The sequence below is a fragment of the Spea bombifrons genome, chromosome 4 (assembly GCF_027358695.1).
Source record: "Spea bombifrons isolate aSpeBom1 chromosome 4, aSpeBom1.2.pri, whole genome shotgun sequence".
NCBI classification, from domain to species: domain Eukaryota; kingdom Metazoa; phylum Chordata; class Amphibia; order Anura; family Pelobatidae; genus Spea; species Spea bombifrons.
In genome coordinates this window covers 87,954,563-87,973,651 of record NC_071090.1, presented here as the reverse complement: position 1 = coordinate 87,973,651, position 19,089 = coordinate 87,954,563, and the positions used below count along the sequence as shown (strand labels likewise).

The window sequence follows — 19,089 nt, the reverse complement described above, 5'->3', positions numbered from 1 at the left end:
TACACTCACAGGTAGCTTAATTATTTATGATATAGCAAGCTTTGTTTAAGGTTTCCCCTTAAAATGTAATTTCTTAATAAAGGATCATTCAGCATTACAAGAAGGATTAGCCATGCACTCGTAAGGAATTCCTGTTCTTCCTCACTGATAGATTAACAGGCTTTAGGTGCCCTAGGCATTCTAGATGATACCTAGGATGACCTATGTGTCACTAATGCTGCATTTGTGATGTGAACGCTGCCACGTACATGTATGCAGGGTTATTGGATACAGTGTCCACTAAGGACCCATCGGGGTAGGTATAGACATACTTCCCACTTGTAATGCAAGATCACACAAAGTGACCCAGATGAGCGGTCATCTCTCTGCACAGTGCAGCTGTTGCTATGTGGCAAGTGGCGGTGGCAGTGGGCCACCCAGAGGTGACCTTTCTGCATGGATGATTGTGTAGATGATTGGTATACCTGATGGCTATTTCAGGCTTGGTAACAAAGGCATGGAGTGGGCAGAGTTAGCTAAATTACACAAATTCTTAAGAGTATTCACATTCCACCATTTCTCCTGCCCATTAGGTATGACACTGCCCAGTGCTCAATGCTCCTGAGCCAGCAGAGCAAATCCTGGGGTGATTCTCATGCACCGATAGTCACAGGTTACATCAGACAGACTCATTAGAAATGCCTGGTGCTGCAATACTCTGCCAAAACCATTCAAAAGGTTAAAAACCATCATAGGGAACAAAATCTACCTGGGCTTGAGTCTAAACTAAAATCATTACAGTCTCAAATGACCTTATAGCTTATTTTCCCTATTTCTGCTAAGTGATGCGTGCACAGTATGGAATATACACGTGCATTTCACGGTAAACTGTAACTCAGGAATTCTACTGAAAACTACGTACCACAAATCACACAACCCAGACAATAGCTCCTTCATTTATGGTAATTGAAATGGCTTACTGATGTCTCTCCATCTCATTAACTTTCTCTCATGTAATTTCGATACCAATGTTAATAATTATTGTCTCAGGCAGAAGACAATAGGGCATCTCGTAACGTAGATTGAAAGCAATGAAAGATAGGATTTTATTATTTAAGACGGTGCCGAATATATAAAATAAGGTTATAGGCGACAATCTAATCCATTAGTTTGCACAGACGTACACATCGTAACCCAATTTGCCTCTCTTTAATGTTTTTTTTTTTTTTTATTCAGAGATCACTTTTATATTCTGCCCTAGCTTATGATACAATTTGTCCTCCGGTCCTTCCAGTGGATGCATCACCTGCCAGTCTAAATGTGATTACCCTTTTACTGAACTTTACTGCATTGAACCTGCCTCCTGAAAACTCATAGTAATGCATCTACACATTTAGGACTGTCAGGGAGAAATACAAATATAAACTAATAGATTATTCATTCAGAATTTACAGTGGCCATTCTGGAAGCTTCGGGGTCTCATAAGCAGAAGACCCAGTAAGCACCGTGATTTAAAAAAAAGGAATTGTGAGCCTGTCACTAATCTGTTACTGTTTAAGTCATTTATCACTATGAAAACTGCAACTGCCACTGGCTTTTGCCTATGAACCCGTGTGGTATGTATCAAGCTGGGTTTTAGGCATAAGAACAAAAAAGATGTCATTTTAACTTTTTATTATGAAAGCGCAAACAAGGGAGAGAGGGACAGAGATTTTTAGCACAATAAAGTGCTATTTTTGTTAATACTTAGTTTGTAAAAATTAGATACATTTTTTGGTAACGGGAAAACCAAAATAGCATTTGAAGGGTTTAGAAAAAAATGTACCATTTAGGCTTAAGTATAATTTAAACTCGGTCTCCCACCAAAGTATATATATATATATATATATATATATATATATACACATTACATACAGTATATACATATTAGCCTTCATGGTTGTTCACAAACCATCAAGGGTTATTTTAAAATACGGAACCGGTGCCAGCATTTTCTCAGCGTTGTTTCATTTAGATTTTCAGCAACATGGTTTTGCTTCAGAGAACAAAATTGACTACAAGCAATGAATCCCCCTGAGTCCTGTTCATGAAGGTCAGTTAGGTCATCTAATCTGAGATGCTTTGCCATGATAGACTTTGTTCGGTCTGGGAGCCTTCTTGGCATTCACTTGAAATAGGTTTGTCAGTTCCGGTACTTCTGGGCTTACCTTGTCTCTTCTTGTGTGTACTGCAATAATGCCTCTTCCTCAGGTGTTTTACCATTGTCATAATACGTTCAGTTTATTTTCACTCTGAAGATACCAGGAGATTCTATGCCCTGTTTACACGACTTGCAATGAGGAACCAGTGGTGGTTGAAATGAGAATCACATCTTCTTGTTCGTCTACTTCTCACTCTATAGGTCATATTGTATTTGGCCCAGGGGGCTCTCCAAGATGTGTTATTCTTGAGTAACACTTAGCACTGATTTTATGTGACAAAGGGATGCTCTGTTTATGTATGTTTTCTGTCGGATTACGGTTCCATTTTTAAGTAACTGATTATCAGGTTTAGGTTAAAATGTAGATAAAATGTCAGAAACAGTATTTGAACTCCCTTTTCAAGTCACCCTTCATAATGTTTATTCGTAGACCCACTCTAACAATAATATCACATCTCTATAATAAAACAGACTTGGGTTATATTGGTTATATATCCATACCATGCATTGTTGCAAATGTCAGGTAATCTGACACAGAACCCGTGGCCAGCTACACTGTTGCTTATAGTAGGATGGATACCATGTCGATTTGGCACCCTCAGACTGAAACAAAGCCAATTTCCAGTGTGTTTAAGTTTTGCAATAAGCGCAAACAAAAGTCAGGGTCAGACTTTAAGTAAGGTTGGAATATATTTGTCAGGATAATTGTTTTTCTAGAGCTACAGCTGGAAAGTCAGCCAAGGTGAAAATTCTTCATACTCTCACGCCGGTTCACTTGGTACCCACAAGTAAAACAGTTTATGTCCCTCATGCTGTTTACAAAGAGATTTTTTGATATGCAAGAATTATCATCCCATTCACTGTGTCGAGGGTACCGCAAGATTTATTACCTAGTTTCTACTAACGTGAAATTCTAGTCAAATCCCGGGAGTAAGGTAGCTTTGCCTCAAAATAAATCAATGATGGGTTCATGTTTTTTGCTATTTTATATTCATTTCAATTGTTGCATTACTATTATGCATTTTACTTAACAAATGTTGATAAATCTAAATAAATGTTCATTTTACCACAAATCCATCCCTTAAACTGTTTTCCTTAATTTTCCAAAGCTACGCCTGGGTGTATGCATTGAGAGGTTTATTTAAGCTTAGGCGCTGCCGAAAGGCAAGAGGCTGCCGATGGGGTAGGAGAGCGCTAACACTATATGCTGCCCATGACAGGGAGCAACTCCTACAGGTCTGGTCTGTTTCCACTAGGCCAGAGGGACGTGATCTATGTAAGTGTGAGTAGAGCATCAGTACAGGGGATTTCGGAGGGTTTATTTCTCAGCAGGGGGCTGCCCTTGGCAATATTTAGCTTCATTAATACAGGGGAGTGAGTTATCGGTGCATTTCTGGCTGCGTTGCTTCCTGCTATGTATTGTACGGCAACTTTTCAGAAGTAGTTCAATGGCTGTTTGTGAAATATGGAATCGATTTAACATCCAATTATTCTTTGAAATAAGTGTTCAACACTTTATCAATAATTCAAGTCCCTGCATTCAGCAGCCCTTATTTTCCTGTCAAAGAGGTCTGTGTATTTTGAAGAGGTTATAAGATGCATCTCGGGGGATCTTTAAAATTTCAGGTAGTTAACTGGCTCCATGACAAATGCATTCCCCAGTCATCTGGAGAGTAAGCGGCTGCAGGCGCTGGGTTTTAATGTGTTAGAACAGAGTTAGGACGGATAACTATGGCTGCGGGTAAAAGGAAAATCGGTACGAAAACAAAAATAAATAAAGACAGGCCCCCTAACGTGTCCCTGGACCGTTCCAGTTTTCATGTCTATTAAACAGATTTGCAGAATATATTGGCAAATAATAATGCAAATGCTATTATTAAGCACCTTATCGTTAACATTAAACCATTTTTAAAATAATTTAATACTAGAGGTCATGCTGTTGCTCTGCACATCATGAAAAATACCTTAAGAACCAAGGAATATAAAATAAATGTTAACCTCACGCATGCCTGAACTGGAAATTATGTGATTCCATATTTGTCTCTGTGACATTGGCCTCCTAAAAAGTTATTGCAACCATGGTGAATTTTACATTAGGACATATATTATAACATATACATATCATAAAAATCTTTGTAGTAACACTTACAACTCGGTAAGTTCCAGGTTCTGAAAGAGCTGCCACGATAAGGTTGTCAAACGGTTCCCAGAGAGGTTTCTGCAAAACAGATTAAAAAGTATCGTTACATACCACTGTTGGGCTTGCTCTCGACGAGGTTGATTTTTCCAAATATACATAAAGAACATATGCTTAAAATTCTGCTTATCTCCAAAATGTATTACCTGTATATCACTGATGTATCCTTTGCAAATTGTGGAATGAATAGTAATAGAGTCCATAGATATGTAAAGTCAAAATTTTACACCAGGTAAAAAAAAAAATTGACCTGTCCACCATGAATGTTTCTTACCTAAAGAGGTTTGCGTTCATTTCCCCCCCACCACAATTGTCATATGTAACTTGACTGCAATTTGTTAATTAAGTAGCTTATCTATAATACAATCTTTAGCCAGGATGAATAAACAAAAAAAATATATAATTTGACATGCTTTTTATACTGGGTCAAATGTCTTCCAGGAAAAAATATAAAAAGTATTAAATGGCGGTGGACCCTTAGGAATGTAAAGCACAACCTTTGTTATCAGGAGAACCAATTTCCACTCAAAAAATCCATTTCTGTTATCACCCTTTCATTGCAGTGTATTGTTTATAATAGAGAGGTCTTTGACTCGCTGATGAATGCACAAAGTAGTCATTCATAATCCTGTCTGTGAATAAGAGATCAACAAAATCTTTCTCACAGAGATTTTACCTACAGAATGAAGTCCACTGTCCAGTGCTATTGTGTCCCATAGGCAAGGATACATTGCAATTACTTAGCTCCTGGTTACCATCAACAAGGTCTGAAGACAACAGGCAAAGAATTTCTCATTCCTTATTGAACCATAGAACTATTATCTTCTATTTTTCATAATATGTAAATAGGAGGGAAAGCTTGAGCAACACAAAAATCCTCAACCAATATGTGCAAGAATTTCTGTTTCAGCTTCCGCTTCATGTATATAAGGGGCCTAATATTCCACATGTGTAAACGGTGCAAAGCTATATGCAATACATTTACAACGACTACCTTGGGGCACGTCTCAACAATAAAGACAGAACTGCCATGATCTCAAGACAATGCTAGCAGGTAATAAGAAGTGCTAGCACTAGTAGAGTGAAGGACTCATGCATAGACAATATTGAATTAAGATTGCTGTTTAACTGTGGAGAAAGCTTGGAGGGATGTGGAGAAAGCTTGGAATGTACTCATAATCCAGGTTCTAGGTGTCTTGAGAAGTAACAGGTTATGCTTCCTGGGCACCTCGGATTTAGCACAAACCTTGCCAACATGCAATATTCCTAAAAGTGCTGGCCCGTAGTATGTGGAAAGTATAACAGAGTAGCTGATTCCCTTGTTTGCATTTATACATTCCACTTCCTGCAGGTATCTCACAATATCACCATTTTAAGGCTGGGGAATACGATGTATGTGGGCAAACTTTCATGAAATACCATACTCCCTGAGTGTCCTAATGCTGAAGTAAGAAAAGTTAGTAAGTATATTATAGTGCCAACCAGTTCACATAACAATAGTTAATGCAACAGTACAATTTATTATACATGTCTCATGTTATAAAAATTCAGATGAGAAAGACTTACAACAAACAATATTGTGTTCATATTTTTTTGTATCTTGCACGTTCAGGACCATTTTGTCTATTTAGGAACCACCCCTTTTTGTCACTGTAATGGAAGAGCTAGATGCTGTCTGATGATATTGCTCATTGAAATAAATCTTCAGACGGTACGCTGCAGCTCTAGAGTCTAAAAGATGTGCTCTCAATTACAGAATAAAGTCGCAGCTGCTTGGCGTTGAGAAGGTTTGACCTATATACACTGCAATTTGCATATATATATATGTGCTGAGTCTCTGGAGAGAAAGTCACTTGGAGAAACCTGGCAATTTTGTCCACTCTATGATAGCACCTAGTTTAAAGAACACTTGTATGTTGGAACCTTTGTATAAAAAAGTTACTCACTAGAATAAAGCTATAGTGAAATACAGTAATATTACTGCCATTTTCCATTACATAAGTTGATGCAACCACATTTATTCTATGCCAGACTCAACAACTATATGTAAACTATATGCAAACGTCTGCTTCACATGCCTTGTCACCAACTCTAAAAACCTCATCAGTTACTAGTGATAATAAATATATATATTCCAAGCATAAAATAAGAAAAAGGTCAGATTTTCTCCCATATGGGCAACATCTGGTACACTGTACAAAATTTGAATTTATGAGTAATTAGAAGATCCTTTCCCCCATAATTATTTATATTTTATCCTTGAAAAATATATCTATCCTATTAGGTGAGGGGTACACATGCATATAGCTTGGCTTTCATTTTCATTTTCAAACATGGTGGCTGGCAGAAATTACATTATGAGACTCCGCCATGCACCAAACTATTTGCAGTAGAAGTATGTGTTGCTGATTTCGAAAAACTCACTGCCCAATTCTATTCAACGTACAAAAATACCTGAAATTATGTACATTAAGAATGTAATCAGATTTTGTTATCTAAAAATATAAGATTAATCTTTTTTTTCACAGGCAGCAGCTCATAAATCAACAGCTTTAAAAGCATTACATTCGGTATGGAATATTTTCTGTTTGCATTGTTTTATTAAAGACTGGCAGCCAAAGTATAATCTCCAGCCAAACAAAAAGGATAAAGCTATAAACAATGCCAAAAAAGCAGATGCCACTTAAAAATGTCAGGAAATATGACGGGCCATTGGTTATAGGCATCTTAATTCACAGTGAAGAGCCAGAGAGAGATAAAGAGATTATGAATGCACTGTTTAGAAAGAGAATATAGCATTAAAACAAATACCAACTATTTATCAACAAACTTGATGTAGATACCGTATATGCCCTCTAAACAAACATATGTGAACCATAGCTAAAATATACACATCTCTCTGGTATCACCATACATGGAAACTCTCCAGGCTTAACCTCTGCCTCCATGGGTCAGTTTCTTTTTTCTGTGGGTAGTGGAGTGGATTTTGGCTACGCTCACTCTCTTCCCACATTCCATCTGCTCCCTTCCCACTTTCACGCTCCTTGCCCAAAGGCTTTCTGGGTAAAGCAATGCCCATAGGTGGAGATAGCACCATACCTGATTGAAGGCACTACCTCAGAAGGACAAGAGCTCCGGTAGCCTATCCTGGGAAGGTTCTCACCTATTATCCCTCACTCCATTCTTACCTTAGCGTGTGTATGCTGTTATCATGTGTGTGTTTCACTGTATGGTGTTAAACTGTCTGCTTGTGTATGGTATCAGCATGTGTGTATATGGTGTAAGCATGTGCGTGTGTGCACATGTTATTGTATGGTGTTAGTGTATGTTTGTGAGTGGTGTTAGCTTGAGTGTGTGTTTTCATTTGGCATTAGAATGTGTGTATGTGTGTCAGTGTATTATGTTAGCATGATTTTGTGCCAGCATATGGTGTTACAGTGTATGTATTTTAGTCTATGGTGTTAGTATCATTGGTGCTTATGTGTGTGTTGGTGTTTGAGTGTGCTTCAGCATATGGTGTTAGAGAGTTAGGGGTAAGCATATGGTAGACATCAGCTGTATGCAGGTCCATTTGAAATAGGGGCCAGGAGGCACCGTACCCCCATAGATTCTGACAGGTTAATACATTATAACCCAGGTAATGCAGGGTCTTTGTTCAGAGTATGCAGGTAACAAGGAATTGATTACTGATGCACAAGAGCTGGTGCTGGGGGCCCATTTTTTAAGGTATAGGCCCCTACACCACAATGGTATACCCATGGGTGAACCTTCTAAAAGCCAGTACAGCAGTGTTTCATTACTGTAGTAAACTTCATGAAAGATAAGTAGGGTGGTAGGTTGCCAGAGAGATCAAGTCACAATTCTTAAGAATTAAAAAAGACAGGAACATTTCACAGGTTGTGTCAACGCACCTTCCAAATAAAAAGGGAATTTCTTGTAAGCACTGTTGAACTTTTACCATATCCAGAAATGAATAATCTTTATATGTACAACTTGAAAATACTGATGAAGTCATAACTACTCGTAATGGTAAATGAGAAACAGCTGGTTCTTCTATAGCTTTCCAAAAATATTCATTTTAAGTGATAGGTTCTGAACACTGCCTGTTAAACAATACTTGGATTCAATGTATGACTTCTATACGGGCAACTCTCATTATAAACTTTCTAAAAAAAAATGCAGTAAGCATATAAAAATGATTGGTCATTATTAGAGCAGCAGAAAAAAAGAAAGTTAAAATGTATGGCCTAATGGTGTTTTTTGTGGTCATTCTAGAGTATAATTCTTACTTTTATTGCTCTATGTAACAGGTCAGTTTGTATTCTCTAGGATGGAGTCAAGGGGAGAGATAACCAAGTTATCATTATAATGAGAGGGAGAACTCACTGAGCCATGAAAACCGCGTATCACCTTCCATTACATCCACAATTCACTCTTATGAGTCCCTTTAATGATATGTATGTAGCATATTTAATAATGTAATAACAATACTAGGGAAATGATACCTTCCTTTCTATGTGTTATATTTTGTTTCTTGCTGTTTATGCTACCACTGTATAGTAATTTAGTTTAAAAAAAGACATACATTCATCAAGCTCAACCCATCTACCTACTCTTTTTGCTTTTGATCCAAAAGAAGGCAAAGGGCAATCAGATTTCTATTAGGATCAAGAAGCTCTAAAATATTAATATTGATTCTATTATTTATAGCCCTGTATGTTATGCTTTTCAATAAAAATATCCAGACCTTTTTTTGAAGGCATTTATTGTATTCAATACACTAGGCAGGGAATTCCATACCTTTATTGCCCTTACTGTAAAAAATCCCTTCCTTAGTTTTCTATGAAATCTCTGCTCTTCCAGTCTCAGATGATGACCTCTTGTTCTTTGTACATTTCTGATAGTGAACAGGTCACTGGATAGCTCTTTATTTTGGCTGATAATTGCCAGATAATAGAAGCTACTACCTGCCTATTCCTTTGCTAGTCATCCCCTGACTAATATAGATAAAATGTACAAAACTTTAATAATGTAGATTTGTACGTGTTTTCATGTTATCCAAGAGCAGCTACAAACCATTTTCTATGTCCTTGTCCATCCAAGTCACTATTTGTGCCCCAATAAAACTAGGTAGTCAATAAGTCGCTCTCTCATGTTAATCGAAGTTGTAAAGTTGTTAGTCCACAACTGGTGGAGGGCTACCTTTGGCTTATATGTGGGGGTAATGTATGAACAGTAGTCCTAGTACATGTCCTAGTACATGGTATGTCATGTGGTCATATCACAATATCAACATTGCTAATGATGCTGTTTGGTCGCTTTATACATTACACAATGTAGCATTTTACATGTACTGCTCAACAACATGTAAAAATTAGATACCTGTGCGGGGGGGGGTTCTCTAGTGATAAACACGCAATCAATCTTCATCCGATTTTTACTAGTGAGACTATAGGATAGTATTTTTACCTGTTTATAGTGAATAATTGCAACGCTCACGCTAATGTAAGAGGTTGCTCTTTTAAATAGAAAATTACCAGGCTTAAAAAGAAGCAAACTTTGTGGAATAAGTTAAAGAAAGTTATACTTTTTTTTTACATTAAACCAGGAGTTTGAGGAGAAAATTGAATTTCCACTGAGCCAAGAAAATTTCAGTCATTCAATATCACTAAGGAAACAAAACAGACTTATCTGTGTTCCGATCTATAAGTAAGCAAGAAAAAGTTCAGTTCACAAACAACAGTCTGTTTTATTCTCAGGATTTTTATGCTAAGGCATATTTCGCTTACTTCCTCCCCCCACTCCTGATAACAAATAAAGTGTTGCTCTCTGATTTTAATATTGTTATTTTTATTTATACTTGGCAAAGGGTTGCTTTTTTAAAAGGTCGGTAACTCTGCCAAATTCTGTAGACATCATAAAAATGTCTAAACAAAGGAAATCTATAGAGAGAAGGGAAAAAGAAGGCCATACATGCACAAGTCAACAAATTACACAAGCACAGCTTGAACAAATACTAACCACTGCGCAAATGACACACACCAAAAAAAAAATCAACTCAGTCGTAAACAAACAACCCTGACTCTCTTTCCAAATGCTCCCCTTGGTAATGCACCCACCAGTGACCCACCACCAGAAGTCTAGCAGGTCTTAAGATAGCTTTGGCTCTTGCTTCTCCCCCCACCACTAGACCTTCCAACAGTCCCTATTGTCAAGCACCCTCTTGCTGTCTTGGGTAGCTGCCCCACTTTGGTAGGCAGTGATTATGGCCCAGTTGGGGAAAGCCTCTGATCTCCCCTGACCTCCATTACAGCTCCCAAGTGGCCACCTTGTGATGCTTTTAAGCTGATCAGTTCACGGTGGATCTTCTTGAATCTCAAGTGGGTGATGATGCCCATGACCACATTCATGGAGCTGGCCCTGCCTTTTACACCTTAAATGTTGGAGGAATGCTTTGTGTATGCAGGCCTTGTCTTTATCATGCCCCCATGTGCTGCCTTTACTGAGAAATCTATGGGAAAGGCTCTAAGAAGTCTGTAAACTGCATTGCTTTTCTGCACACAGGTTTTGTAAATTACCATTTGACATTATCATTTAAATGCTAATTTACATTTAGAAGTACAGGGATTTTTTTGTACACCTAAATGGGGCACAAAAGCTTTTTTTGAACCTCATGAACATGAGAGGAATACAATATAAATTCATTACCACAAGATAACCACAAGATGCAATCATTACCTGTATTGCTGCAATTTAAGTTAATTTGACACAAAAGATCACAAAGAAATACATTTAAATGTTATGTGGGTTGGGTGATTTTAGTTTTAGTGCTCCAATTTATAACAGATAAAGGGGTGCAATTATGCTCTCTTTTGTGCGTTTTATGGTTGGTGGCCATAGCTTGCTTTCTGACTGGCAGAACACACCAAAAAGAAAGCACTGAAGCTGTATGCTCTAGGGCAGCATGACTAGGGATCCAAACAACCTGTAGCCAGACCGTTCAGACTATGCTTATATAACCAATGTAAGCTGCTGTAACAATTTATAGAAAAGGAAAGCATAGGGTTAAGAAACGATGAACGGTTGAGGAGAAGCTGTGGGAAATAAATGATATAAAAGGTAATGTAACAGTTTAGAGTTTCTAACCAGACCACATTGTAGCATCTGCCCACCCTCCCGTATTTTAATAATGTATCTTCTTTTATAGATAGGAAATTATCTAAAGTATTTTATAGTGCTCAGGAATGCATTTGTTACCCCTGCTGTTCCTGCACTTGCATATTTTAAACATTAATAAATAGGTTTTCAATAGATTTTTTTAGGGTTTGGCGAGGTTGACTTTGGTATCATAAAGTAATTTCTTGTACTTTAATATTTGGGGCGTAATTGGGTATGGTGGAGAAAAAGGTGTGGGGGGTTTCCTTCATATGGGTCAATCCTAAGTAATTTCTTGGACTAGTTACATTTCTCTTGACTTGATATTGTTTTCCAAACTTAACATAACTACAGTATGTAGCATTTCAAGTACCTATGAATTTTGGGTGTTTATGCAATAACTTTTATATTTTATGTTACAGCAGAGGTAGGCTTCCTTCTGGCGATAGGACCTTACCAGAAAATGGAAAGAAATTTTTGCAGTTGGAGAAAAGAGGTCTTTCCACTATTTCTACATGGTGGATTGATTCAGAGAACTGAAAAAAGGTTCTGCTTCACTGGGCCTCAAGGTCACTATCTTACCATGCCCATTCCTTGCCTACTGAATGCCCATTTCACAGCCATGAAAAGCTTTCTAAGCTAGCCCCTGAAGAGAAAGAGGTCTGGGTAACCTATCCCATGAAGTTCCCAGTTTAATATGAGGTTAGGAGTCCCCATGTTTCATATGTACACACTATTCTCCAGTGTCAAGATACATTTAAAAAAAATCATAATAATGGCATATTAACAATTATTATTTGCCTACAACAAATAGAAGTCATTGTCATAAAAGAGAAATATAATAACATAGAAGAGTACAGAAAAACATTGCACTGTGGGAAAGTGCTTTTAGGTTTCTTCTATCAAGAACTATTTATGGTACTAAAATTAGAAGGCAAATGCTTTTATGTCCAGAGGCAACTGTTTCCAGCTCTTATTAAATCAGCAACACTTAAATCTGTTCTAATTTCTTATTAAATGTCCATATTATTGCTTTCAACAGAAAACATAATTCGCTATTCTTTATTTCCATGAGAATATTAAGTACTTTGTAATCATAAAGTGAAGTCTTCTAATTAGACAAAAAAGGCCACTGTTGTCACTTTTAATCAGAAAGTAAAGGTGTGCAAAGCTAATCAAATTAATGTACAGCTTTTCAAAACACAATAAATTTCTAATTATGTTCTGACGTACCATGTTCTGCACAATGTAGCCAAACTGAAGTATTATGATATGTGCAAGAAATATAAGAATTTCGACATACGTACAGGCATGTTTTCATACGAATCGCAAATTTACTGAATTTTGTTAGGTTTGACAAACTCTCATTCTCTCAAATTCTCATTCTCGTTCACTTCTTCTACATCTTCTTCTTCCCTCTCTTCAATCTTCATCTGCATCTCCGTGGACATCATGTGGCGGGAGCTTCCCGGCGGTGCTTGCGGGGGAGAGGACCTCACTTGAACTTAGGGCAATATGGTGGCACTTGCATGACATTCTCTCCCTGATCCTTTAATCAGGGGAGAGGACGTCACCACAAACACCATCATCTTGCTATTACTTACGCCAAAAAAAGAATCTGGATATCTGCAATAAAATATGGAGTATTTCTTCGTTTTATTGCATCTCATCAAAACCAATTATTATTTTAGAAAATATAAAGACATATTGGAAAAAATTGCTTGTTTCAATGAGTTTTTAAGAAGATGATACTTAGAAGATAATACCTGTTAATACTATTACCAAGTGTTTGCTTTATCATATTTACATAAAAAAGTTTAAAGGTTACATTATTATTAATATGTACTATTAAAATAAAACAAACTAATCCAACATTAAAATATTGTAAAATATTTAAAAATATATTATTTCTCGCTGTAATACATACATTAAACGCAATTTTTTCCTTGCCTTTCTTTTTGATTCTATTCTAAATCCTATGAAGCAGAAATCAATTTTTCATATTATTAATAATTTAGATTTTAATTTTCATACAATGTATATAGACAAATAAAAAATACAGTAGCTTAACACAAATCAGGGCTACCATTGTATCTTCAATTGGCTAGATATGTGTACAGGATGTTACTAAACCACTCTGTCTACAGATCAATGTGAAAATGACTTTGCTACCCTTGCCAGCCCTTCAACGAAAAATATATTTTCTAATAACTCACTTTCATGTGAACAGTTTGTGCCAATATGGCCACCTGTTCTTTATGGAGCCCTGGTCGGCAAAATACCCAGTGTGCAACCTGATGCTTTTTAAACATGTGCCTCTTAACGCTAGTATTTTTCTCATATGTGCCAAGCAATCTAACCATTTATAAAGAGGCTAAATTGCTGGCATCCAAAACTGGTCTATTTCAGATGAATTTCTATAAACAACAATAAAGACCACATCACACTTTAGATTAATTTGTAAAAATGAAACCTGCTTATGTTCCATCCACATGAAACACATATTATTTACACATGAAATAGACATTAACACAAAATGTGTTTTCCAAATGGATTCCATTATACTTCATTATCATCACTAAGATAGTAATATTAGGTGTTATAAAGGGAAATGACAACTCAAGGGTCTCCCAAAGGGCAAAATATTAACAGGAGAGTAATGTCTATTTATAGGATATGTTTCTTCGGTGTTTAATACACAACATACAACCGCATACTCTAAAACAAATAATACGGACTGGAAAAATATTGATTAATGTCAAGAAGCGCAGTGAATTAGAAATCCTATAAGAAACAGAATTCATTTGATATTTGTCGCTTCAAGGAGATACGTATTTAACTATGGTTCATCTAGCTTTTGAGATCTTGTGACTTGGGTTACAGCCCATGTTCTAAAAGTATAAGCTCTCTTATATATTTTTTACTGTCATTTATTTATTAACTTATTTTGTAGCTGGTACGTGTCTAGTATTTACTTTCATAAGACTTGAATTTACATCTCATTGACCTCAATGTACATGTGACATCTCTCAATGAAATCATTTCTACTTATATATATATATATATATATATATATATATAATTTTTTTTGCATTATTTATATCATTGTCCCTCTTCGGTGGAGCACAATAACAGCTTTCTCACAAAAACCTGCAAGCTATACAATCAATGTGCTATACACAGTATACTTATGTTATATTTTTTGCATTCACTGAATGTATATTTATAAGGACAAATATATACATTTCTTTTATGTGGGGTAATATCAGACATTCTAAATGGAACTCTTTAGTCTTACGGGGCCAAGCATTTGTAGAAGTTCACCCTCTGGTGATGTCGTTCTGTTACTCGCCATCTGTCTACCAATCTGGGACAAGTTGTAATAGAGCCTGTTAGTTTCAGCTGGTAATTTTATGGTTCCCAGTTTTCTACCTACCTGCTGGAGATTTAACGTATGTTTCATTTCTTGTATAACCAAATGCTGCACAAGGTGCGAGCATCATGTCACAAGAGAAAACATCTTTATTTCTAAAAATTAGAACAAATTGAGGAATGCAAGGCAGCAGTAACCCATTAAATGCGACTAAGATTTTGTTCAATGCTGCTGGCATCAAGGTTCAAGATGATGTCCCACTTAGACAAAACATTAATTGATTTCTCTTGCTTATTAAAGCTGTTAATTAAATAATTCTCAACCTGTCACTTTATTCTTTTATTTATTCTTTCTCTGAAGGATTTTTTCCAGTTTCTATGGCAACAACCTACCAATGTCTGCTTTAGTGTCATATGACAAGCATTCCCTGGAAAATTATGAATGAGGCACATTTTTAATGCGACTTAAAGACTTTTTTTTCTTGGAAGATATTCTCCATTCAACCGTAGGAGGAATAATGTTTCTAATGCTGTACCGTTAAATGGAACAGCACATTTAAAGTGCATCTCTCAAGAAAATATGGCTAGGTGCCATTTTCTTGAGAAATACTACATTTTGTCTAAACAATGTTCTATCCAGTTTTTAAAAAGTATACTTGAGGTGTTATTTAGGTTTAAAAAATGTATATTACATTAAAATTCTACTGAAATAGACCATCCTGTGTATCTTTCACTATAAATTACCAAGTTAGGACAAGTTATTTTAGGTAAATGCCCTACCAGATTCAGACCCTGCCATTCAAGCCTGGACTGGAAATTTGGCACACCGGGCAAATGGCCAGTGACCCCCTGGCTGATGATGCCCCACATGTACCCAATCTGCCCTTGACATTATGATATGCATGCTGCGTTCTGTGTGACTATAAAAATGTAATGTTCTGGCTCATGTCTTTGGCAACTGCTTAAAATGACACAGCTGCTTAGTGATCCCCACAATGGCCCCGATGCCATTCATATAGAAGTGCCTTAACAGTCAATTTTAAGTGTAAAATTTTACTATTAAATGCCTGTAAGTGCCTGAAGTTAATTTTGGTGTTAAAACATGATCATAGTGTGAAGACCTATGAGATGAGCAATACTAGCCCTGGGACTCTGGTTAAGGGAAGTTCTGGTTACCATCAGACGCCAAATACAGCTAAATTGTCAAATCCATGATAATGTAATTTTTTTCTTTTGTTTTTGTTTCATATGTTTGTTTCTGGAATACCTCCCAAGTGTCCCAATGATTTAGTAGGGACAGTGCCTCTCTGGGACCCAAACCCAGCTGTACGTGTTTCCTGCGCTGGTATCCCTCTGGATGCCAGAATATTTGCTGGGTATCACCGTCTTCAACGGTCCTATCACAATAATGTGAATATAAACAGTGGAACATGTGTTTGGGATTTAAATTATGTCAACAAATTTCACTGTGCTATAAATACCTATGAATCACTAAAAAGTCACTTAAATCACCTCGGTAAAGCCCTATTTGGCCATTTGAACAGTTGGGTGGTGTGCGCCTGGGTAACGAGCTATAACATGCACTATGCTGTTTATTTTTTGGAAGAAAATGTAGAGTAACACAGAATGATCAATGTTTTCTCATTCAATACGTCTTGATAAGACTGCTCTAAACAGTGCATTAGTTATATCACTAATTAGATGCACTACTCATGAGTACAGGTGTATTGCATCTTGATGTTCTTTTTGCATTAAATAAGTTAGTATAAGTCTCTCTCTCTCTTTTCTCGTTCTTTAAAAAAAGATATCCACCAGATACTTTAATCAGCCATGAATGACAAGAATCATGAAAGTGTATATTTTATAAGGTGGAAGGAGACAATTATTTCTACTACTTCCAATTCTCCATATGCCCTCATTGGTTATAAGAAAACCACTAATTTTCAGTCCCTAGCTGTATCAAATAATCCTAAATGCTCACATTGTATCATGTTCAGTAAATATTGCCTCAAATTGAAATGTCAGAAAGCTAAGCACATTTTTTGATTAGCCAAAATGCTGTGAATTGGTGAATATAGATCATTGCCGATTGCGTACATGGCTTGCTTATGCATACACACGACTGCCGCATATGGAATTGCACAGAAGCAATGTCTGAACTTGATAATGTGGTGCCAGACATTACATTGATTGCCAAGCTGTTAATGACCAAGGATGTTCTTTCTGTTGTATTCTAGATCTTCCACGTCTTGGTGCCTTCGCGGGTTACATGCTGTCTGTTAAATAGCTCAGAGAGGCGCCAGTGGCAGAAGTAATAATCCTCATATATTAATGCAGAAATATCTTAATCAGCTGTAAATATCACATCCAAGTTGGGAGCACAAAATCAGTGAATTAGTATATACAATACCACCGAACGGGGTCAACTGCTACAAAGCCCTTTTTTAAATGTACATTACATCAAACATTAAATCACGCATGGACACATTGTAATGTATTAGTTGGAGCACAGATGATCATTGGTAACCATGAACAATAAAAAGAAATTTGCCATTGGGAACAATAAGGTATGGTAGTTTAAAATTACAGTATATAAGCAATATAACTGTCCCAAATATATAGGTGATAGTGGACACATGGCATGTGCATTATATTAAAACATTAAATAAAAATGAAACCAAAGAGTTTGTTTTTTGTTTTGTCTGTTGTTGTGTCCATGGTGGTTTCTGAAAAATGCGACCATACAGGAGCTGGCTGTATCTATAAAGTGCAATTGGATCCTCACTTAATCTCCAGGTCATCTTTCACATTATGGACACAGCCGGCTCCTTAACGATTGGCGACCTTCTTCTAACAGGAAAACCAGGACTAAGACGACAAATGGGAATAAGCATCGGCAAGTAAGTAAAAAGGTCTTTTTTTTCTACCAAACTCTTAACAAGACATTTCTGCAAGCCTTGCTTTGAATAATAAATAATAAAGGTTTTCTTTTTAAAATCCTTAAAATTCAAACAAATATTATATTGCACTGGACAAAACATTATTTTTCAAACTGCCGCTAATAAAACTAATTTGTGTTTCTTTTTGTATTTTTTAGAAATGGGATATTTCTCCTGATCAAATCTCCTTGATGTATGTCTTTTGTGTTCCCGGCTAAATAAACCTTGCCCTTGATTTCAATGCATATGTAGTGTTTCCTAGCAACCACATCTCATACATTTGGCCTTTTCAATAGTCACATATTAGAAGGGCAGAGATACTCAGAATGTCCAGCCGCTGCGGCAAGGACTTGTTGCAGAGATGCACAAAGACAGAGCACGGGAAGGGATTGAAAATTCTTAACGGGACGGAAATCAATTAAGATACGTCATACAGCCAATTCTATTGTGGCATCTTTTTTTCACAATAATGAAAAAAATAAGTCATGTTGTTTAAATCTTTTAATACTTCTTCTAGTACATTATCACAATAGCAACAATGATTTATTCTCTTGTTATATTTAAAAACATGCTCTAAATGACAGGCTAGGTCAAAATGACATCTGTCTACCAAGCTTCCGCCACAGTATTTGCTACCAAAACTTTAATGGATGCCAAAAGTCTTGTGTTCATGGTTGCCTGAAAATGTCAACCTACTAATGCCTAATGGAACAGCCACATTCTGCAACTAAAAGAGAAGTGAACTGTATTGGAGTACACACCCAAGTAAATCCACTACTGGAAACCATAGATTCAAATGAACCTATAAGGCTGATGGAGCACCAGCCCACCCTGTTCTTCTGGATACTCCACCCCAGGGACCCATAACACTATATATATATATATATATATATATATATATATATATATATATATACACACATATATATATATATATATAATTAGTTTTGTCTAAAGGCTGTCTTGTACAGCGGGCAATTACTTTCAAGGGATCCATGTATAAAGTGGATATAGAGGCAAAGGTGATAATTGTTAACCTTATTTGCATGTGCCTACCCAGAATCCCTTGTGGTTTTGGCAGCACCATAAGATTTCTGAGGGAAAAACAAGCCTTCTGGCTTGTCTGGTATCTGTAGATGAGTGTTTAATAATACTTCTACTACCCCATATATATATATATACAGAAAGGCTGGTACAGTAGTGGATGGGCAAAATACGGCCTACTTTGGCTAATTTTGTTTGCCCTA

At 36.6% G+C, this 19,089-nt stretch overlaps 1 protein-coding gene across 2 annotated transcripts in view; it reads right to left on the bottom strand.

The window, feature by feature from the left end:
• Positions 1 to 19,089, bottom strand: part of NTRK3 (neurotrophic receptor tyrosine kinase 3) — a 246,687-nt gene that overhangs the window by 133,640 nt on the left and 93,958 nt on the right. For both annotated transcript variants that reach the window (XM_053464460.1, XM_053464459.1), the window contains exon 4: positions 4,329 to 4,397. In XM_053464460.1, coding sequence (XP_053320435.1) covers positions 4,329 to 4,397 — 69 coding nt within the window. The remainder of the gene's footprint in view (positions 1 to 4,328; positions 4,398 to 19,089) is intronic.